Source organism: Papio anubis, chromosome 15 (assembly GCF_008728515.1).
Source record: "Papio anubis isolate 15944 chromosome 15, Panubis1.0, whole genome shotgun sequence".
In the NCBI taxonomy this organism is placed as follows: Eukaryota; Metazoa; Chordata; class Mammalia; order Primates; family Cercopithecidae; genus Papio; species Papio anubis.
Window position 1 is genome coordinate 20,285,480 of NC_044990.1, and position 20,285 is coordinate 20,305,764.

The following is a 20,285-nucleotide window of genomic DNA, read 5'->3' on the forward strand; positions in this document are numbered from 1 at the left end:
TCTCCTATTGTCCACAATAGAGTTAGGCTACATAGCCTCCATTCTATAAGCACTGAAGGGAGGGGAGGCTGTATAAACGCAGTGGGTAGGAGCGTGGGCGGTGGAACCAATCAGACCCGGGTTCAACTCCAGCTGTGCACCTTACTAGCTGAATGAGTGGGGAGAGGGAGAATGACTCTGTCTCTCTAAACTCATCTTCAATAATGTTAAGGCAGTCACAACTTCACAATATTAATGTGAAAACTAAACAGCTAATGTAAAATGGATGCTTAATATAGTTGTTCTCAATCTTGACTGTACTTTAGAATCTTCTGGGAAGTGTTTAAAAATACCAATGTTCAGACCTTGGCCTAGACCAATTACATCAGAAAATTCTGATGGCGAAGCCCAGCCATGAGGTTGTTTTTTTTTTTTTTTTTGAGACAGAGTCTCGCTCTTGTCACCTAGGCTGGAGTGCAGTGGTGCAATCTAGGCTCACTACAACCTCCACCTCCTGGGTTCAAGCTATTCTCCTATCTTAGCCTCCTGAGTAGCTGGGATTACAGGTGCACACCACCATGCCCAGATAATTTTTGTACTTTATTTTAATAGAGACTGGGTTTTGCCATGTTGGCCAGGCTGGTCTCGAACTTCTGACCTCAGGTGATCCACCCACCTCGACCTCCCAAAGTTCTGGGATTACAGGTGTGAGCTACTGCGCCGGCCTGCATCAGCACTTTTTTTTTTTTTTTTTTTTTTTTTTTGAGACAGAGTCTTGCTCTGTCACCCAGTCTGGAGTGCAGTGGTGGGATGTCAGCTCACTGTAACCTCCACCTCCCGGGTTCAAGCAATTCTTCTGCCTCAAGTCTCCTGAGTAGCTGGGACTACAGGCACGTGCCACTACGCCCAGCTAATTTTTGTATTTTTAGTAGAGAAGAAATTTCACTATCTTGGCCAGCATGGTCACAATCTCTTGACCTTGTGATCTGCCCACCTTGGCCTCCCAAAGCACTGGGATTATAGGTGTGAGCGACTGCACCTGGCTGGCATCAGTATTTTTTAATTCCCATCCTGCAAGGTGATTCCAAGGTTGAGAACCTGAGAAGCACTGGCTTAGCATAATGCCTAGCACAGAGTAGGTACTCAATTAATGGTAGTAGCTGCTTCTATTATTACTACTTGCAAACATGCAAAAGATAGCTAATAAAATGGGACTATTGTCGTGTCTGCAGTTGTCTGTCTGGGAGAAAAAAATATTGTAAATCTATGGAACGTTTATGGTAAATCACTGAAAGTTTGTGACTATTTTTAAATGTTCTAACCTCTAGTCAGGATTAACATAATGTATTTAGAATTTTTAATTACATTCAGTATCTGCATCACGTTAAGAAAAAAAAAAAACTCTGAGTGGTTAGTTGGGATAATGGCTTATTCTACTTATTTAACCTTTCCTAATGAGTCAAAGTTAAAAATCAAATGTCCACAAGTTAGAGAACCAAAATAAATAAAAAAAAGTCAGTATCATTAATTTCCTAAAATGATACAGGATGGGAATATTTTCTACAAAAGTTACACATGAAGAGGCTTCTCTTAACATTAAATTCTAAAGAAGTTTTAAGAATGTGTGGAAATTTTTCCCAACTAAACCCAAAATAAGAAAACAACAGTTACAGAAATGTTCAAGTTTACAACCAACAAAGTGAGCTTTTTTAGTCTATATAAAACATAATTTAAAGGTATTATATATTTTATATACAAAACTAATTTTCTCTCTCTCTCAAAAAAGATTTCGACAAGACCAACCAATAATTAAGATCTATGATTCATAAGGAGTTTGTAAATACTGAAGCTGTGACTCTGACAAATTACAGAAACTCCAGCAATGTGACATGCTGCATGTATACACCTGTATATATAAAGTCTTTCAAACTTACTACTGAAGCGCTTTCTTTTTGCAGCACCTACACATGGAATTTTGCTGTGGCAGTGGTTTTTCCCAAAATGTTCATTATTTGGAGTTTTACTGCATTGTGTTTATAACAATAAAAAAGTGCCATTCTACGTGGTATAGAATCATGATTTTTCAGAATCTACACAACCCAGTTTAAAAAAAAAGAGAAAGAATGAGATAGTTTCATCTTTACTGCTTAAGTCAGAGTAGTTGGGGTGTGTGTGTGTGTGTGTGTGTGTGTGTGTGTATGTGTGTTTGGGGGATTTTTGTGACGCCTACCCACCTTTGCAATACAGCGAGTGTGCCCGCATTCACCCGGTGAATGCCATCCAACAGGACCAGCTTGCCTTCCAGAGCAGCATTCACAAGGGGTGAGGACCGCCAGGCAGTGTCTCCATTTGGAAGGGTGTATCTCTGCTGTAGCAGATCACGTGCTGTCATATCCTAAAACAAATCCCCACCACCCACCAAAGAACACGACAAATTAATTTTTAAGACATGCAAGGCAGCTCACATGGCTTTATAGAGTCACCACTGTCTGAACTTAACATTCCATATAACAACAGAGAAGTCATCTTCTCCAATCCCCAAAAAGAAAGCTCTTCAGAAAGTCTTTTTTTGGTCATTTTAAGAATTTTTTCCATTACTCATTATATAATATAGTGAGAGTGAGAGGTTTTTTCCCCTTCTTTATATTTAGCATTTTCTTCCGCTTTTAAAATGTAAGTTTACATAATGGCAGTAATTTCTACCTGAATAACAGAATTTAACTCAATCAGCTCTATTCCTGTGTTTTCGTATGCCAACTCGTATGATGACCTAACCATCCATGTGCTGACTCAATTTTAAAATGAAGAATCTTGTAGTATAGTTTGAAGTCAGGTACCGTGATGCCTCCAGCTTTGTTCTTTTGACTTAGGATTGTCTTGGCAACGTAGGCTCTTTTTTGGTTCCATATGAACTTTAAAGCAGTTTTTTCCAGTTCTGTGAAGAAACTCATTGGTAGCTTGACGGGGATGGCATTGAATCTATAAATTACCTTGGGCAGTATGGCCATTTTCACGATATTGATTCTTCCTATCCATGAGCATGGTATGTTCTTCCATTTGTTTGTGTCCTCTTTTATTTCACTGAGCAGTGGTTTGTAGTTCTCCTTGAAGAGGTCCTTTACATCCCTTGTAAGTTGGATTCCTAGGTATTTTATTCTCTTTGAGGCAATTGTGAATGGAAGTTCATTCATGATTTGGCTCTCTGTCTGTTACTGGTGTATAAGAATGCTTGTGATTTTTGCACATTAATTTTGTATCCTGGGAACTAGAAGTACCATATGACCCAGCCATCCCATTACTGGGTATATACCCAAAGGATTATAAATCATGCTGCTACAAAGACACATGCACACGTATGTTCGTTGTGGCACTATTCACAATAGCAAAGACTTGGAATCAACTCAAATGTCCATCAGTGACAGACTGGATTAAGAAAATGTGGCACATATACACCATGGAATACTATGCGGCCATAAAAAAGGATGAGTTTGTGTCCTTTGTAGGGACATGGATGCATCTGGAAACCATCATTCTCGGCAAACTATCGCAAGAACAGAAAACCAAACACTGCATGTTCTCACTCATAGGTGGGAACTGAACAATGAGATCACTTGGACTCGGGAAGGGGAACATCACACACCGGGGCCTATTATGGGGAGAGGGGAGGGGAAAGGGATTGCACTGGGAGTTATACCTGATGTAAATGACGAGTTGATGGGTGCTGATGAGTTGATGGGTGCAGCACACCAACATGACACAAGTATACATATGCAACAAACCTGCACGTTATGCACATGTACCCTAGAACTTAAAGTATAATAATAAAAAATAAAATAAAATAAAATGAAGAATCATGCAAACTCAACATGCAGAGATGTTTATCAATAATGTGCATTTTCTTGCAGTTGATGAGTTTCCCTGAAAAGCTATGCTAGGACCATCACAGGGACTCATTTTATTTAAAGAGACTTCATAATGGAGGAAATTGAGGATAGTCATCAGATGAGGTACAGGAATTGGGAAACAATAGCATAGCACTTACAAGCAATTTTTAAAAGCACACACACAATGTGCTAACAATAAAATAGTGTAACAGACTTAAGCAAATTATTAATAGTTGTGGCATATAAAAGTTTATCTACTGTAAAAAAACTGGAGCTATATAATATGAACAATTTTTTCTTACATGCATTAATGTGGATAGTTTCTTTTCTATCACCTTCAGATACATTTTGTGTGACTTACAGCAAACAAAAGTTAAACACATTTACAGTCACTTTTATCCAAATATTTAAAGTCTTCTGTAAATTCTTGGCTACATACTCCCAACTTTCAGCAGATAGAAAACTAATTAATTTGCTTTATATTCATAATGGCAACGAATCTGTATTGAAACCAAGATTAACATTTAAGTCTTAATTATTTCAATCTTCTCACTATCAAGAAAGTACTGACTAAATGGCTACTATTAAAAATTCAAAAAACAACAGATGCTGTCGAGGTTCTGTAGAAAAAGGAACATTTTTACACTGTTGGTGGGAGTGTAAATTAGTTCAACCATTGTGGAAGACAGTGTGGCAATTCCTCAAAGACCTAGAGGCAGAAATACCATTCAACCCAGCAATCCCATTACTGAGTATATACCCAAAGGGATATAAATCATTCTATTATAAAGACACAGCATGCATATGTTCATTGCAACACTATTCGCAAGAGCAAAGACATGGAATCAACCTAAATGCCCATCAATGATAGACTGGATAAAGAAAATGTGGTAAATATACATCATGGAATACTATGCAGCCATAAAAAGGAACTAGATCATGTCCTTTGCAGGGACATGGATGGAGCTGGAGGCCATTATTCTTAGCAAACTAACGCAGGAACAGAAAACCAAATACCACATGTTCTCACTTATAAGTGGAAGCTGAATGATGAGAACACATGCACACATGGTGGGGAACAACACACACTGGAGCCTGTCAGAGGGTGAGTGGAGGGAGGAGGGAGAGCATCAGGAAGAATAGCTAATGGATGGTGGGCTTAATACCTGGGTGATGGGATGATCTGTGCAGCAAACCACCATGGCACACGTTTACCTGTGTAATAAACCTGCACATTATGCACATGTACCCCTGAACTTAAAAGCTGGAAATTTTTAAAAAAGAAAGTACTGACTTAGGAAGTATGAATAGGCTCATTTTGAATCATAAAGACCTTCGAAAAACAGTAACATTCAAACTCAGCAAGTTCTCGTAAACTTAAAAGGCTGGTTTTGACGCATTGTCGAAATTTGTCCTTTTTAAATAATTTTATTTAATTCTTCAACTATGAATTCTAAATTCTATGCAAACTATATGAGCAATATCACTCTCTTGCTGCCAATGACAGTTACAACAACCAAGACTAAATTGATCACCATCATCCGTGTTTACTGAGCCAGTCACGACATTCCTCATCTTTTCCTGTGCCCAAGCAAAAGATTCATTCCCACTCATGTTTATGCTACAGAAAACCAAAGGGATCACTCTCAAGGAGAACAGGACAAAATCAAAATAAGTATCTGTGGGTCATTTTTATAGTCAAACTATGACAAAAATCCAATATTATATATGTATATACATATGCATATAAATATATATGTGTGTATATATTTATGTATACACACACAGAATTTTTTTAAGTAAATATAAAAACAGATAAATTTAAAGAAAACTCTTGGTATGAATTATTCCAGAAAAATATTTGCCATAGAGTCACATCACACATTACCTTGGAAAAGTAAACAAAGAAACAGAAAACAGTTTAGCCCTGTGGTTCAAAATTAAAGACACATTATCAGAAACAGCTGGGGAACTTTTGAAACCTATATAAACTTAAGCTCCACCACCCTGAAGATTCTGATTCATCAGGGCCAACATGGGGCCTACCATCTGTTTTTTATTAAACATTACATAGATGATTCTGATATGCCTCCCAGGTGGGAAACACTGCTTTAAAAGACATTAAGTTAAAACTCATTTATTTATACCCTTCCTTGTTCTAATATGATGTGAGACTGCAAAAAGATATACAAAATGCACAACAAAATAACATAAATTAAAAGTAAAGTTAAAAAATAAGGGAAAAAAGAGTAGGCTTTGTCTATTTTAAGGATTCCTATTGGAATTCAGTAAGGAGAGATGAAGGCATTCAATTAATATCACATTTTCAAAGAAACTAATGGATGTTAATTTTGAAAATCACAGCTTCAGACTGAAAACAGCTGACATCCTGGCCCAATAAAGGTCAGGAGTCTTTCGCTTGGGTCCAGCATAAGATGAGGAATGTTGTGACTTTAGCAGATATAAGAGGCTCGGACTCCTAAAGAGCTGAGGCTAAAAACTGGTAACATTTTTTTTTAAATTTCAATAGAAAGAATTCCTCATTCTCATACCAACATATCTGAATCACCATTCTGTGCATGATATTAAAAAGCACTATTTCATTTGGTCATGATTCCAAAGTATTTTTATATATTATTAATTCACAGGATGTATACAGTACTTACTTTATTCAAGTAAGTAAACATTTACTAATAGAGATGATAAGAAAGACAACTAGTACATAGGGCTCTTCTTTTCCAGTCTAGTAGTTGGAGACTCCCTTACATTTGCTAAAGTAAAATGAATGATTATTTGTTGCTATACAATATGCAGCAGCAGATCAATATAGCTCAGTGCTATAAATGCCAACCAAAGCTATAGACCAGAAATGTTCTTCCTCTTTTCAGTCTTCAGAGGGATAGAACACGGGAAATACTTGATATTTCTTAGAAGACTAGCTCAGTTAAATTTTATCACCTAAACTCTGTATACCATCACATTAGAAAGAGCCATTCTTCATTTCTAATAAACACATACGTGCAGATAGACAAACAGATGATTGATAGATAGATAGATAGATAGATAGATAGACAGACAGACAGACAGATAGAGAGAGATTTTTAAAAAGTATTTTGTAGAGACAAGTTCTCACTCTGTTATCCAGGGTGGTCTTGAACTCCTGGCCTCCAGCAATCCTCACACTTCAGCCTTCCAAAGTGGCAAGATTACAGGCATGAGCCACTGTCAATTTCTAATAAACCTTTGCATCAAAATAAAAACCTTCCTAAGAGAAAGAAAAGCACTCCCTTTAATATAAGCTTTTGGTTTTCATAATTAAGAACGTCTCTTGAAAGACAAACATTTCAGCTTTTCCTTAAAGAGATAGTTGGCCCTACTTTCCCCAATATTAGTTGTTATCAGAAGCTATTTTCAATTGTGTGAAAGTGCAAGGACACCAAAGTAAAACTAAACTTTCACAGAACAACTGAATCTAATCAAATCTAATTAATAAAACTTTTTCAGCATAGGCTGAATGGGGAAGTGATATGAACTAATTTCAGGTAAAAAGCTGATGTTTAAAACAAAGTAGCATCATTTTCAAGGGTTTCTGTCTATGGAATATTTGGTTTGTAGTACCATGAAATGATTGTTTTAATATCTTTAACAGACACTGCATCATTGAGTTGTGAAAAATATATATCATTTCCTCATTCTTCCCATCTACATGGACATTGCTATCAGCAAGTAGAAATGCAAATTTCTTTTTACAAGTGTGTTTATTCCATACAGGCATTTGGGAAACACCCTAATAAAAATCAAGAAAAAATCAAGGTCCTCATTTTTGCATATATTTTTCTTATCCTGAAACTCTTGAACTTAAGAGAATAAAAATAGCACTAATGATATCATAGAGCCTGATCCACTTCCTCTTTCTGCATTTCCTTAACATTTTTAAAATAACAGGACATGAAATTCAGTTCCTTTAGGTCTACCATTGTCTAACCTTGAACACCTCACTTTCATTCAGATCCCTGGAAAACATCCACGTATCTCTTACGATTCCATGTCAATTGGAATTATGTTCTTTTGATTTGTAACGCAGAAACTCTACTGAAAATAAAAATATCCTGTTAATATGAGAAGCATAACTCAAGAAATGCATCAGAGAATATAAATTTGAACCTTAAAGCGATTATATGCCTTAAATGTTTTTAGTACCTTTAAATGATCTAATTTTTTTGAGAATTCCTTTGAGAAATCCAGATATAGTCAATAGCTCAATAAAATAACTGTACAAAGTGGTTGTGTGTATAGTATCTAGAATAACATTAGAATTATTTTTCCAAGGCATAATGTCATTCAGAAAAAAATCTGAAAATATTATAGTACATTTATAGTGTACAAAAATTTGAGCTACCTGTCTTCTTACTAATACTAAAGTAAAATTTTACATTATAATGCACATATAACTGTCTTACAGGAAATTAAAATGATTGTAGCAAAAGTAGAATATCAAAGTAGATATAGAGTATGACTTCAACCAGGGTTTAAAAATGTACATTTCTACCATATATATAAACCCAGGAGTTTCAGAGAGTATTTAAGTTGGCTTGCAAAAATATGCTTAATATAATGTATTATAAAATTAAACATAAGTGGACAAGGAAAACTAAACAAGGAAAGGTGAAACTAAGAGGAAAAAATAATATACAAAAATATCTGAACAGTCTAAAATTTGAATCTAATCTAATATCCAACATAAAGAGTGACATATTTAAAAAAAAGTTTCAGGTGTTCCTGTATTAGTTTGCTGAGAATGATGGTTTCCAGCTTCATCCATTTCCCTGCAAAGGACATGAACTCATTCTTTTATACGGCTGCATAGTATTCCATGATGTATATGTGCCACATTTTCTTTATCCAGTCTATCATTGATGGGAATTTGGGTTGCTTCCAAGTCTTTGCTATTGCAAATAGTGCCGCAATAAACATACGTGTGCATGTGTCTTTATAGAATGATTTATAACCCTTTGGGTATAGACACAGTAATGGGATTGCTCGGTCAAATGGTATTTCTGGTACTAGACCCTTGAGGAATTGCCACACGGTCTTCCACAATGGTTGAACTAATTTACACTCCCACCAACAGTTTAAAAGCATTCCTATTTTTCCACATCCTCTCTAGCATCTGTTGTTTCCTGACTTTTTAATGATTGCCATTCTAACTGGCGTGAGATGGTATCTCATTGCGGTTTTGATTTGCATTTCTCTGATGACCAGTGATGATGAGCTTTTTTTCATATGTCTGTTGGCTGCATAAATGTCTTCTTTTGAGAAATGTCTGCTCATATCCTTTACCTACTTTTTGATGGGGTTGTTTTTTTCTTGTAAATTTGTTTAAGTTCTTTGTAGATTCTGGATATTAGCTCTTTGTCAAATGGATAGATTGCAAAAATCTTCTCCCATTCCGTAGGTTGCCTGTTCACTCTGATGATAGTTTCTTTTGCTGTGCAGAAGTTCTTTAGTTTAATTAGGTCCCATTTGTCAATTTTGGCTTTTGTTGCCATTCCTTTTGGTGTTTTGGACATGAAGTCTTTGCCCATGCGTATGTCCTGAATGGTATTGCCTAGGTTTTCTTCTAGGGTTTCAGTTTCTAGTTTTCCTAACACCATTTATTAAATAGGGAATATTTCTCCTTTTGTTTTTGTCAGGTTTGTCAAAGATCAGATGGTTGTACATGTGTGGTGTTATATCTGAGGCATCTCTTCTGTTCCATTGGTGTATATCTCTGTTTTGGTACCAGTACCATGCTATTTTGGTTACTGCAGCCTTGTAGTACAGTTTGAAGTCAGGTAGCATGATGCCTCCAGCTTTGTTCATTTTGCTCAGGATTGTCTTGGCTATACGGGCTCTGTTTTGGTTCCATATGAAATTTAAAGTAGTTTTTTCTAATTCTGTGAAGAAAGTCAGTGGTAGCTTGATGGGGATAGCATTGAATCTATAAATTACTTTGGGCAGTATGACCATTTTCATGATACTGAATTTTCCTATCCATGAGCATGGGATGTTTTTCCATTTGTTTGTGTCCTCTCTGATTTCCTTGAGCAGTGGTTTGTAGTTCTCCTTGAACAGGTCTTTCACATCCTTTGTAAGTTATATTCCTAAGTATTTTATTATCTTTGTAGTAATTGTGAATAGGAGTTCACTCATGTTTTGGCTCTCTGTTTGTCTATTATTGGTGTATAGGAATACTTGTGATTTCTGCACATTGACTTTGTATCCCAAACGCCGCATGTTCTCACTCATAAGTGGGAGTTGAATGAGACCACATGGACATAGGGAAGGGAACATCACACACTGGGGCCTGTCTGGGGATGGCGGGGCTAGAGGAGGGATAGCATTAGGAAAACTACCTAATGTAGGTGACAGGTTGATGGGTGCAGCAAACCACCATGGCACGTGTATGCCTATGTAACAAACCTGCACGTTCTGTACATGTATCCTAGAACTTAAAGTATTTAAAAAAAAAAAAAAAAAAAGTTGCAGGTAGTAGCTCATGCTTGTAATTCTAGCACTTTGGGAGGCTAAAGTGGGCTGATCACTTGAGCTCAGGAGTTCAAGACCAGCCTGGGCAACATGGCAAAACCCCATCTCCACAAAAACTACAAAAAAATTGCCAGGCATTGTGGTGCACACCTGTAGTTCCAGCTACTTGGAGGGCTGAGGCACAAGGATCACTTGAGGCTGGGAGGTGGAGGCTGCAGTGAGCCAAGATTGCACCACTGCACTCTAGCCTGGCTGACAAAGTGAGACCCTGTCTCAAAAAAAAAAAAAAAAAGTTACATATGCCATAACGCTCACAACATCAACACCAAATCAGAAGCAGCACCACAATTCTTGATAATAAAATTGAGAAAAATTTGTCTCATGGGTCAGGTCATCCTATAGAGAACAACATGTTAAAGAGTTAAAAATAGAAGTAACAATAATTATTGCAGCTAATCCTTATGGAAAGCCTAACAAGTACCAGGTACTTTGCATACGTTAACTCATATAATCCTTATAACCTGAAGAGCCATGCACAATTATAATCTTCAATTTACAGAGAAGAAAACTGAGGTATGAAAAGGTTAAACAATTTACCCAATCAAGTACACACAGCTAGCAGGCAAGAGGAACCAGACTGTCCTCAAGTATATTATTACAATGAACACAGCACAAATTTCACTAAAAGAAATTCCATAAGGAAAGAGCTGAATTGGATTAAACAACCCATGAATAGATTGTAGAGTTAATATAGGAATGTACCAATAACACACCTCTCAGGCTAGCTTCACAAATTAACTTCTATTAAGCCTCAATCATCTTCTTTGAGAAGAGTTAAAAAGTGTGACTATTATGCTAACCACTCCCCAAACAGACCTCAAATACAGCTAGTCTTCATTGCTGTTTTAAAATTTCTTTCAAAATATATAAAAAAGATTGAAATAAAAATGCTTTAGTTAAAAGTAAGTACATCTCTAAATAAATATGATTCTTCATTCTCATTTCTGAATTAAAAATAGAAACAGTAAGCATTTAATATTTTTTCAGTTGAGGTAAATAAGCACTAATAATGATTTTGTTTTCCAAAGGAAACTAGCTGAATTTCTGTAGACTTTCCAGGTCTACCTCAAAGGACTTTTACTTAAGCAAAACTCATTATACCAGGAAAATATCATACCAGTAGTATAAACAAGAAGAAAACCTGGGACTTATGTGAATAAAAGAATATACCAAGAATAAGCCATCGACTTTGCAATACAGTATTAACTATGCCCACACCTATTAGTGGCAGAATACTACATAAATATTGTATAAACATACAATGTTAATAGTTTTTAGGTCCTGAAATAGAAAGAAGCCATTATTTCCGGAATCTAAGCATGCTCAGTGAACAGAACACAGACATGCTGCCAACATTCCTCAGTGTCATTTATGTTTGATCTCAAAAAGGCCTCTCACTTTACATATATTGTAAAATTATTTGTAAACTCTTTCATCCTTCTCCCTCAAGTTCCTCTTTTGAAGAACTATTTTTAACCTGTAGCACATAAAATCAACTCCCTTTTATGTACAGGATGAGATGTTGACGTTACAAGCCTACTATGATTGATTTCAGTTACTCTGTTGTCAATGGGGGAAAAGTTGATTTTGCAGTTGTACGCATGGTAAGCACTGGAATCTATTGCAAGATGATCTGCTGTAGTTAAAGATTTATACAATGAATACAGAATAACTTTCTCTCATTGAAGATAACTAGAAGTCAAACCCACTATGTTACTAACAACTGATTCAACTAAAATACATCTTAATAAAGATGCAAAATTAAATATAAACATAAGGTCAGTATAGGTGCAGATAATACAGTTATATACTCAATCAAGATACACAACCAAATACCCTCATATTATCCTTCCTATACTACAAAGGCTAGAAAACTAGAAACATCATTTCTTAAAGTCTGTGCAGCTAGAGTTCTATTCATGAACCAGGTTCCACCAAGCATTCTCATGTACAAGAGACTGGGAAAATGGCATTGAACAATGGGAGTAAGGGAGCAGCCAGCACAAAGAAAACTGCTCTTCTAGGGCGTCAATAGCTAAATTTCTCCTGGTACTACCACTCCTTACTGGGTAAAATATAAATTGCATTCCCTGTTTCTACCAGAAATTTTGTAAATTAGCTAACACTCTGTAAATAATATGTTTTCATTTTAGAGACTGGGTACTATTGTTCACCAGAGAGCCAGAACTTAAGGATGATGATATTTAAAAAGTAAATCAACTTGTTAAAGATTGTAAAGAAAATGTTGACAGACAACTAAGTACATTAAGTAGGATAAGAAGGGTTTCACAAGGCAAGAAGCAGAGATGCAACAGACTAAAACCCCAGCATATACAAACTAAAGAATCATATTTTATTCAAATAGTACTACAAAGTTTGTTGCATTTTATCACAAATGTTAGACTCCCTTAGAAAAACAGGTGTGAAAGTAGCAACAAATTCTAGTTTAAGTATCTGCAATAAGCTAAACACCTAAATCAAGAAGTTAGAAAAACTTCAAATCAATAATCTAACATCACAGCTAGAGGAACCAGAAAAAACAAGAATAACCTAACCCCAAAGCTAGCAGAAGAAAAGAAATAACTAAAATCAGAGCAGAACTGAATAAAACTGAGACTGAAAAATCCATACAAAGGATCAACTAACCCAAAATTTGGTTATCTGAGAGGATAAACAAGATAGACCACTAGCGAAATTAACAAAAAAAAGAGAAGATCCAAATAAGCACAATCAGAAATGACAAAGGTAACATTACACCCAATCCTACAGAAATACAGAAGATCATCAATGACTATTATAAACACGTCTATGCACACAACTAGAAAATCTAGAGGAAATGGGATAAATTCCTGGAAACACACAACCTCCCAAGACTGAGGAAGGTTGGGAAGAAACTGAAATCTGAAACAGACCAATATCAAGTTCTGAAATTGAATCAGTAATAAAAAACTTACCAACAAACACAACCCTGGACCAGATGGATTCATAGCTGAATTCTACCAGACATCAAAAAAGAGCTGGTACCAATTCTACTGAAACTATTCAAAACAACTGAGGAATAAGGACTCCTCTCTAACTCATTCTACAAAGCTAGCATCATTCTGATACCAAAATCTGGCAAAGACACAAGAAAGAAAGGTAACTATAGGCCAATATCCTTGATGAACATGGACACAAAAATCCTCAACAAAATACTAGCAAAACATATCCAGTAGCAAATAAAAGTTAATTCACCACAGTCAAGCAGGCTTTATTCCTGGGACACAGAGTGGGTTCAACAAATGCAAATCAATAAATATGATCACCACATAAACAGAATTAAAAGCAAAGGTCATTTTGATCATTTCAGTAGACACAGAAAAAAGCTTTCGATAAAATCCAACATCCATTTATGATAAAAACCCTCAACAACCTAGGCACTGAAGGAACATACCTCAAAATAATATAATAAGAGCCATCTATGACAAACCCACAGGCAACATCACACTGAATGGGCAAAAGCTGGAAGCATTCTCCTTAACAACTGAACAAGACAAGGATGCCCACTCTCATAACTCCTATTCAATATAGTACTAGAAGTCCTAGCCAGAGCAATCAGGCAAGACAAAGAAATAAAAGGCATCCAAATAGGAAGATAGGAAGTCAAACTATTTCTCTTCCCACATTATATGATTCTATACCTAGAAAACCCCACAGACTCCCTCAAAAGGCTCCTAGAACAGATGTCAGTAAAACTTCAGGATACAAAACCAATGAACAGAAATCAGTAGCATTCCTACACACCAATAACATTGAACACTGAATGGATACACCAATAACATTCAACCTTTAATGTATATACCAACACATTCAAGCTGAATGTGTCAAAAGCACATTTCCATTTACAATAGTTGCAAAAAAAAAGAGAAAAGTTAAATAAAATACCTAGGAATACATGTAACCAAGGAGGTGAAAGATCTCTACAAGGAGAACTATAAAACACTGCTGAAAAAAATCATAGATGACACAAACTAATGGAAAAACATTCCATGCTCATGGATTAGAAAGAAAAATCATTAAAATGGCCGTACTGCCCAAAGCAATTTACAGACTCAATGCTATTCCTAACAAACTCTCAATGTCATTTACCACACAAATAGAAAAAATTATTTTAAAATTCATATGGAACCAAAAAAGGCCCAAACAGCCACAGCAATCCTAAGCAAAAAGAACAAAGCCAGAGGCATCACATTACACGACTTCATGAAAAGACACTTCTCAAAAGACATACAAGTGGCCAAAAAATATATATGAAAAAATGCTCAACATCACTAATCATTAGAGGAATGCAAATCAAAAAAAAAATATGAAAAATGCTCAACATCACTAATCATTAGAGAAATGCAAATCAAAACAACAATGAGATACCTTTCACATCAGTTAGAATGGCTATTATGAAAAAGTCAAAAAACAAATGCTAGTGAGATTGTGGAAAAAAGGGAACGCTTATACACTGTTTGTGGGAATGTTAGTTCAGCCACTGTGGAAAGCAGTCTGGAGATTTCTCAAAGAACTTAGAACTATCATCATTTGACCCAGCAATCCTATTACTGGGTATACATGCCCAAAGGAAAATAAATAGTTCCACCAAAAAGACACATGCACATGTATGTTTACTGCAGTACTATTCACAATAGCAAAGACATGGAAGCAAACTAGGTAAACATCAATGGTGAACTGGATTTAAAAAATGTAATATATATATATATATACACCATTAAATAATATGCAGCCATAAAACAGAATGAAATCACATCCTCTGCAACAACATGGATGGAGCTGGAGGACATTATAAGCAAACTAACGTAGAAACAGAAAACCAAATACCACATGTTCTCACTCATAAGTGGTATCTAAACATCGAGTACACACAGACATAGAGATGGGAACAATAGACAATGGGGACTACTGAGTGGGAGGGAAGAAGTGAAGGGTGAGGGCTGAAAAATAACTGTTGGATACTATGCTACCTGGGTGATAGGACCATTCATACACTAAACCACAGCATAACACAATATACCTACATAACAAACCTGCACATGTACCTCCTGAATCTAAAATAAAAGTTGAAATTAAAAATAAAATAAATACCTGCAATAATATTTGCCTTATAATAAGTTTTTCAGTTCTTTTTTTTTTTTTTTTAAGAGATAGTTCTCCCTATATTGTCCAGGCTGACTATTCATAAGTGCAATCATAGTGTATCACAGTGTTGAATTCCCGAGCTCAAGTGATCCATCCACCCAAGTAGGTGGGAATACAGGTGTGTGCCACTGTGCCCAGCTTATAATAAATTAGTTTCTAAAAGCAAGTAACAAAATATGAAATCAAGGTTGGTATGACTATAAATTACCTGTTTGGTATTCAATAAAGACACCTGGAGCAGATACTGCATTTGACCACCCTTAACACCACTCAAATCCCTGTTAGTCAGCCACATGAGGGGTAGCACTTGTGAAAGGATGGGTACAAAACGAGGAAGGCTGGGATTCAATTCCACTTCTGCAACTTCCTTATTATGTGATAAATGAGTGAAATGAGTAAAATATCTTTAGAATTAAATGAGATAATGCCTGGCACCTAATGGGTATTTAATAAATGATGGCTGAATCTGAATCAAGTGAAGAAACAAACTATAAATATGTTAAAATTTAAATATAACAGTAAGTCTCAGTTCACAATTCAGCACAGTAATGGAAGTGATATGACAATGCTGCATACAATTAAATGACAGAAAATTCCTATCTTAGAATTTAAAGTAAAGTTAATATTGAAGCAGGTAAAAATAGTAAAGAAAAGCTGACAACAGAGGTCATTTAAAAATAATCTAAAATTTTCAGGCCAGGCACGGTGGCTCACGCCTGTAATCCCAGCACTTTGGGAGGCCAAGGTGGGTGGATCACCTGAGGCCAGGAGTTCAAGACCAGCCTGGCCAACATGGTGAAACCCCGTCTCTACTAAAAATACAAAAATGAGCCAGGTATGGTGGTGTACACCTGTAATCCCAGCTACTCGGGAGGCTGAGGCAGGAGAACTGCCTGAACTCTGCAGGCAGAGGTTGCAGTGAGCCGAGATCATGTCACTGCACTCCAGCCTAGGTGACACAGCAAGATTCTGTCTCAAAAAATTAATAATCTAAAATTTCCACAATTTCCTTATTCATTCAAATATATATTGAATATATATATGAAGAGAGAGAGCCAGCCTACTGCTTCCAAATCACTGTTTCAGGTGCTGAGGATTCAGTAGTGAAAAAAATAAACATGGATCTTACACTCCACTGGGAAAGAACAAAAATAGATAAAGGAAAGGAGACAGGAGGAGAAGGAAGGAAGAGAAGAACACAAACAAGAAAATACCACATAGTAGTTGGTACTACACAGAAAATATCAGGTAATATGATAGCAAACGACTCAGTGCATCAAAAACACTTTCTCTACAGATACTTGACATTTCAATGTCAAGAGGCCACATGAAGATCAGGGAACAATATTCCAGTCTGACGACACAGCCTGTGAAAATGCCCCGTAGCAGAAAGAAGCCAGACATATTTAAGGGATTAAAAGTACCCAGTGAGACTGAAACAATCAGCAGAGGGTCCAGCAGGAAGGGAGAAGGTTCAAGAGGCAGGCATGGATTGGGTCACATAGTGCAGTGGTTCTCAACCCTGGCTGCTGATTATAATTGAAAAATACTGGTTCTACTCCCACCAATTACTTTAGACTCTCTGGTGGTAGAGCCTGGACACCGGAAGTTTTTCAAAGATCCTGGAGTGGTTCTAATGGGTAACCTCGTTAATGGAAGACTCATATGCCAAGGTAAAATGTTTTTATTTTATTCTAAGTATGATGGGAGGCCACTGACAGATTCTAAGCAGGGAAATGAAAAGACCTGATTTACATTCTTAAAAGATCACTCTACAGCTTTAGTGAATAGAATATGGAATGCAACATACTCTAACTACATATCTACAAACGTTCAAATGACAAAACCGATGTGTTCTTAAAAACTCTGTAAAGTAAAACTCCATATGCCAAATGCATTTTCCACCAAACGCTCAATAATGGGCCCAAGGATAGTGGGTTAGAATTTTTGGAAATGTCCATGGTTACAGTAGATCCTGCAAAAAGCAAATGATGGAATATTAGCAACTGGCTATGAGGGGTGAGAGTGACAGGGAGAAGGCTAAGAAATGTGCCATGTTCCAGTACTTGACAACTCTCCTGATTGACAATGTATCCTTTTTGGCACCTTCCTCACTAAACTAAAGCTGCCTTTTCTGAATTGCTACTCCATGGGAGATACTGTGCAGCAGGAAGCCAAACATTTGTTCACTAGCTGGGAAATAGAAAAGAATCCAATGGATTCAGGGAGAGTTACTAAGAAATGAGGAGTCTCTCACTTGAAGCAACATAGAAAAAGGTTTGCTAAGATTAAAGACATGTGCTGGTCGAACTCTCAGGGTGATATGGCTTGGCTGTGTCCCCACCCGAATCTCACCTAGAATTATAATCCCCATAATCCCCATGTGTCACGGGCGGAACCAGACAGAGATGACTGGATCATGGGGGTGGTTTCCCCTATGCTGTTCTTGTGATAGTGAGTGAGTTCTCACGAGATCTGATGGCTTCATAAGCATCTGGCATTTCCCCTGCTTGCACTCAACTCCCTCCTGCCACCCAGTGAAGAAGGTGCCTGCTTCTCCTTTCCTTCCACCATGACTGTAAGTTTCCTGAGGCTTCCCCAGCAATGCAGATCTGTGAGTCAATTAAACATCTTTCCTTTAAAATTAACTAGTCTTGGGTATTTCTTCATAGCAGTGTGACAGAAATACACAGGGCAACCTTCCCACCTATGTGACAGCATAGTGACTATCACTCCTCTCCTGCAGAGGCTCCCTGCCTGCAGCTACTTAAATCTGGGAGAGCTTATGGGAGCTACTAGAAATAAACATGAAGCATCAGAGGAGCTGGGCTGGCTAAGGCCCCTCTTTAAATTGTTAACCTTTTAACAGCAGTCAATAGAGTGTAAAATCAGGATTTTAGCAGCTTCCACCAACTCAAATCCCAAGATACTTCAACTCTGCATTCCTGGAGGCATGAGTTGAGCTCTGTTAAACATTGCCTTTTCCTTCTCTGTTATTTTTGGCTCTATCTCTGCGGTTCTGCCTAATGGCTTCCACTTCAAACAGCCTTGTTTCTACTATGAGACTGGCTTTAAAATCAGCAATAAAGTTCTATGCATTCAGAAAGTGATGTGGATCCTGAATAACTAGGGTTTTCTTTAACAGAGGAAGAACACAAAACTAAGCATTTAAGAATCATAAAAGGCAACTAGGTCATAAAACTGAAAACCATATATTTACTTTTCATTTCCAGGAAAAAAAAATAAGTTCACAAAATACATTCTACTTGCAAATATTTATAAATAATAAAATCAAATCAAAGTTATACCCTTCATTATTTTCTTTTTCAATATATTTCCCACAAGGATGGATCATAAGGATATATAGATACATCTATAAGATATGTAACTTCATCACTAACGTCACTAACCTTTGGCAAACTCCTCACATTTGCAGTGGTCTTCAATGACTATAAAATCCTGAGGACCCTTAAAAGATTTCCCTAAGACTCCTAATCAAAATTACTGTAAAGTACATTGCAAACAGAAGTGCATAGGCCAGGCGCGGTGGCTCACGCCTGCAATCCCAGCACTTTGGGAGCTGAGGCGGGTGGATCATGAGGTCAGGAGTTCAAAACCAGCCTGACCAATAGGGTCTACTAAATATACAAAAATTAGCCAGGCGCAGTGGCAGACGCCTGTAATCCCAGCTACTCGGGAAGCTGAAGCAGGAGAATCGCTTGAACCTGGGCGGCAGAGGTTGCAGTGAGCCAAGATCGTACCACTGTACTCCAGCCTGGGTGACAGAGTAAGACTCTGTCTCAAAAAAAAAAGAAAGAAAGAAAGAAAGAAAGAGAGAAAACAGAAGTGCTGCCTAATGGAGATGATCAAACACAACAATGTGTTGCTACCAACAGGACTATGACTTCATTACATAATGTCCTTATGTCTGGAGTTACTCCATGCAGAGTTCCCAAATTTGAAGTTTCTATGTTCTTCAACTTCATGATCATCAAGAATAGTAAAAGAAATACTTTTCAGACTGGAGTTCCTTATTTGGTGGGATTCCTTGGGTCACTTTACTTTTGTTTTCTTTCTCGGACTAATGGATTTGGCTTTACTGTAATGTTTATTTTTATACATATGCCCAAAGGCCTCCTATTGTGTTTTTATAAATCTAATAAATATCTCACGATAATTAAGTTTGTTAACACAAAAGATGTTATCCATTACTAAAAAAGTACACTTTAATTAAATAAGGAGCCAAGTACATACTATAATGTAGTTTCCTGTGGACCCAGTCACCAGGCCCAGCCCAGCAGGCCCTGGTATCAGGCAGTCCCCTAGACTCAGGGACCAGGACCCAGCTCACACCCATGGACCCTGGTTCCAGGACCACCATAGTGCCACAGTGGACGTGGACCCTGAAGACTCAGCCTCAAGGTCTGCCATAGCACCATGTTAGGTCCCACCAACCCAAGTTCAGGCTGTTCTCCATGAACTCAGGCTTCAGAGCCACCCTCAGAGACTTAGTTGGCAGGCCCACTCACCTGCAGAGTCAGGCACCAGGGCAGTCCACCTAAGGACTCCAGCAGCAAGTCAAACGGAAGATCCCACCAGATGGTCTGCCCAGAATGTCTGGCTGGGGTGGCTGGTAAAAAGCTTTCTCTA

The 20,285-nt window shown here is 37.1% G+C and overlaps 1 protein-coding gene across 2 annotated transcripts in view; it reads right to left on the minus strand.

The window, feature by feature from the left end:
* Positions 1-20,285, minus strand: part of VWA8 (von Willebrand factor A domain containing 8) — a 379,623-nt gene that overhangs the window by 263,977 nt on the left and 95,361 nt on the right. For both annotated transcript variants that reach the window (XM_003913811.3, XM_021929568.2), the window contains one exon: positions 2,214-2,374. In XM_003913811.3, coding sequence (XP_003913860.2) covers positions 2,214-2,374 — 161 coding nt within the window. The remainder of the gene's footprint in view (positions 1-2,213; positions 2,375-20,285) is intronic.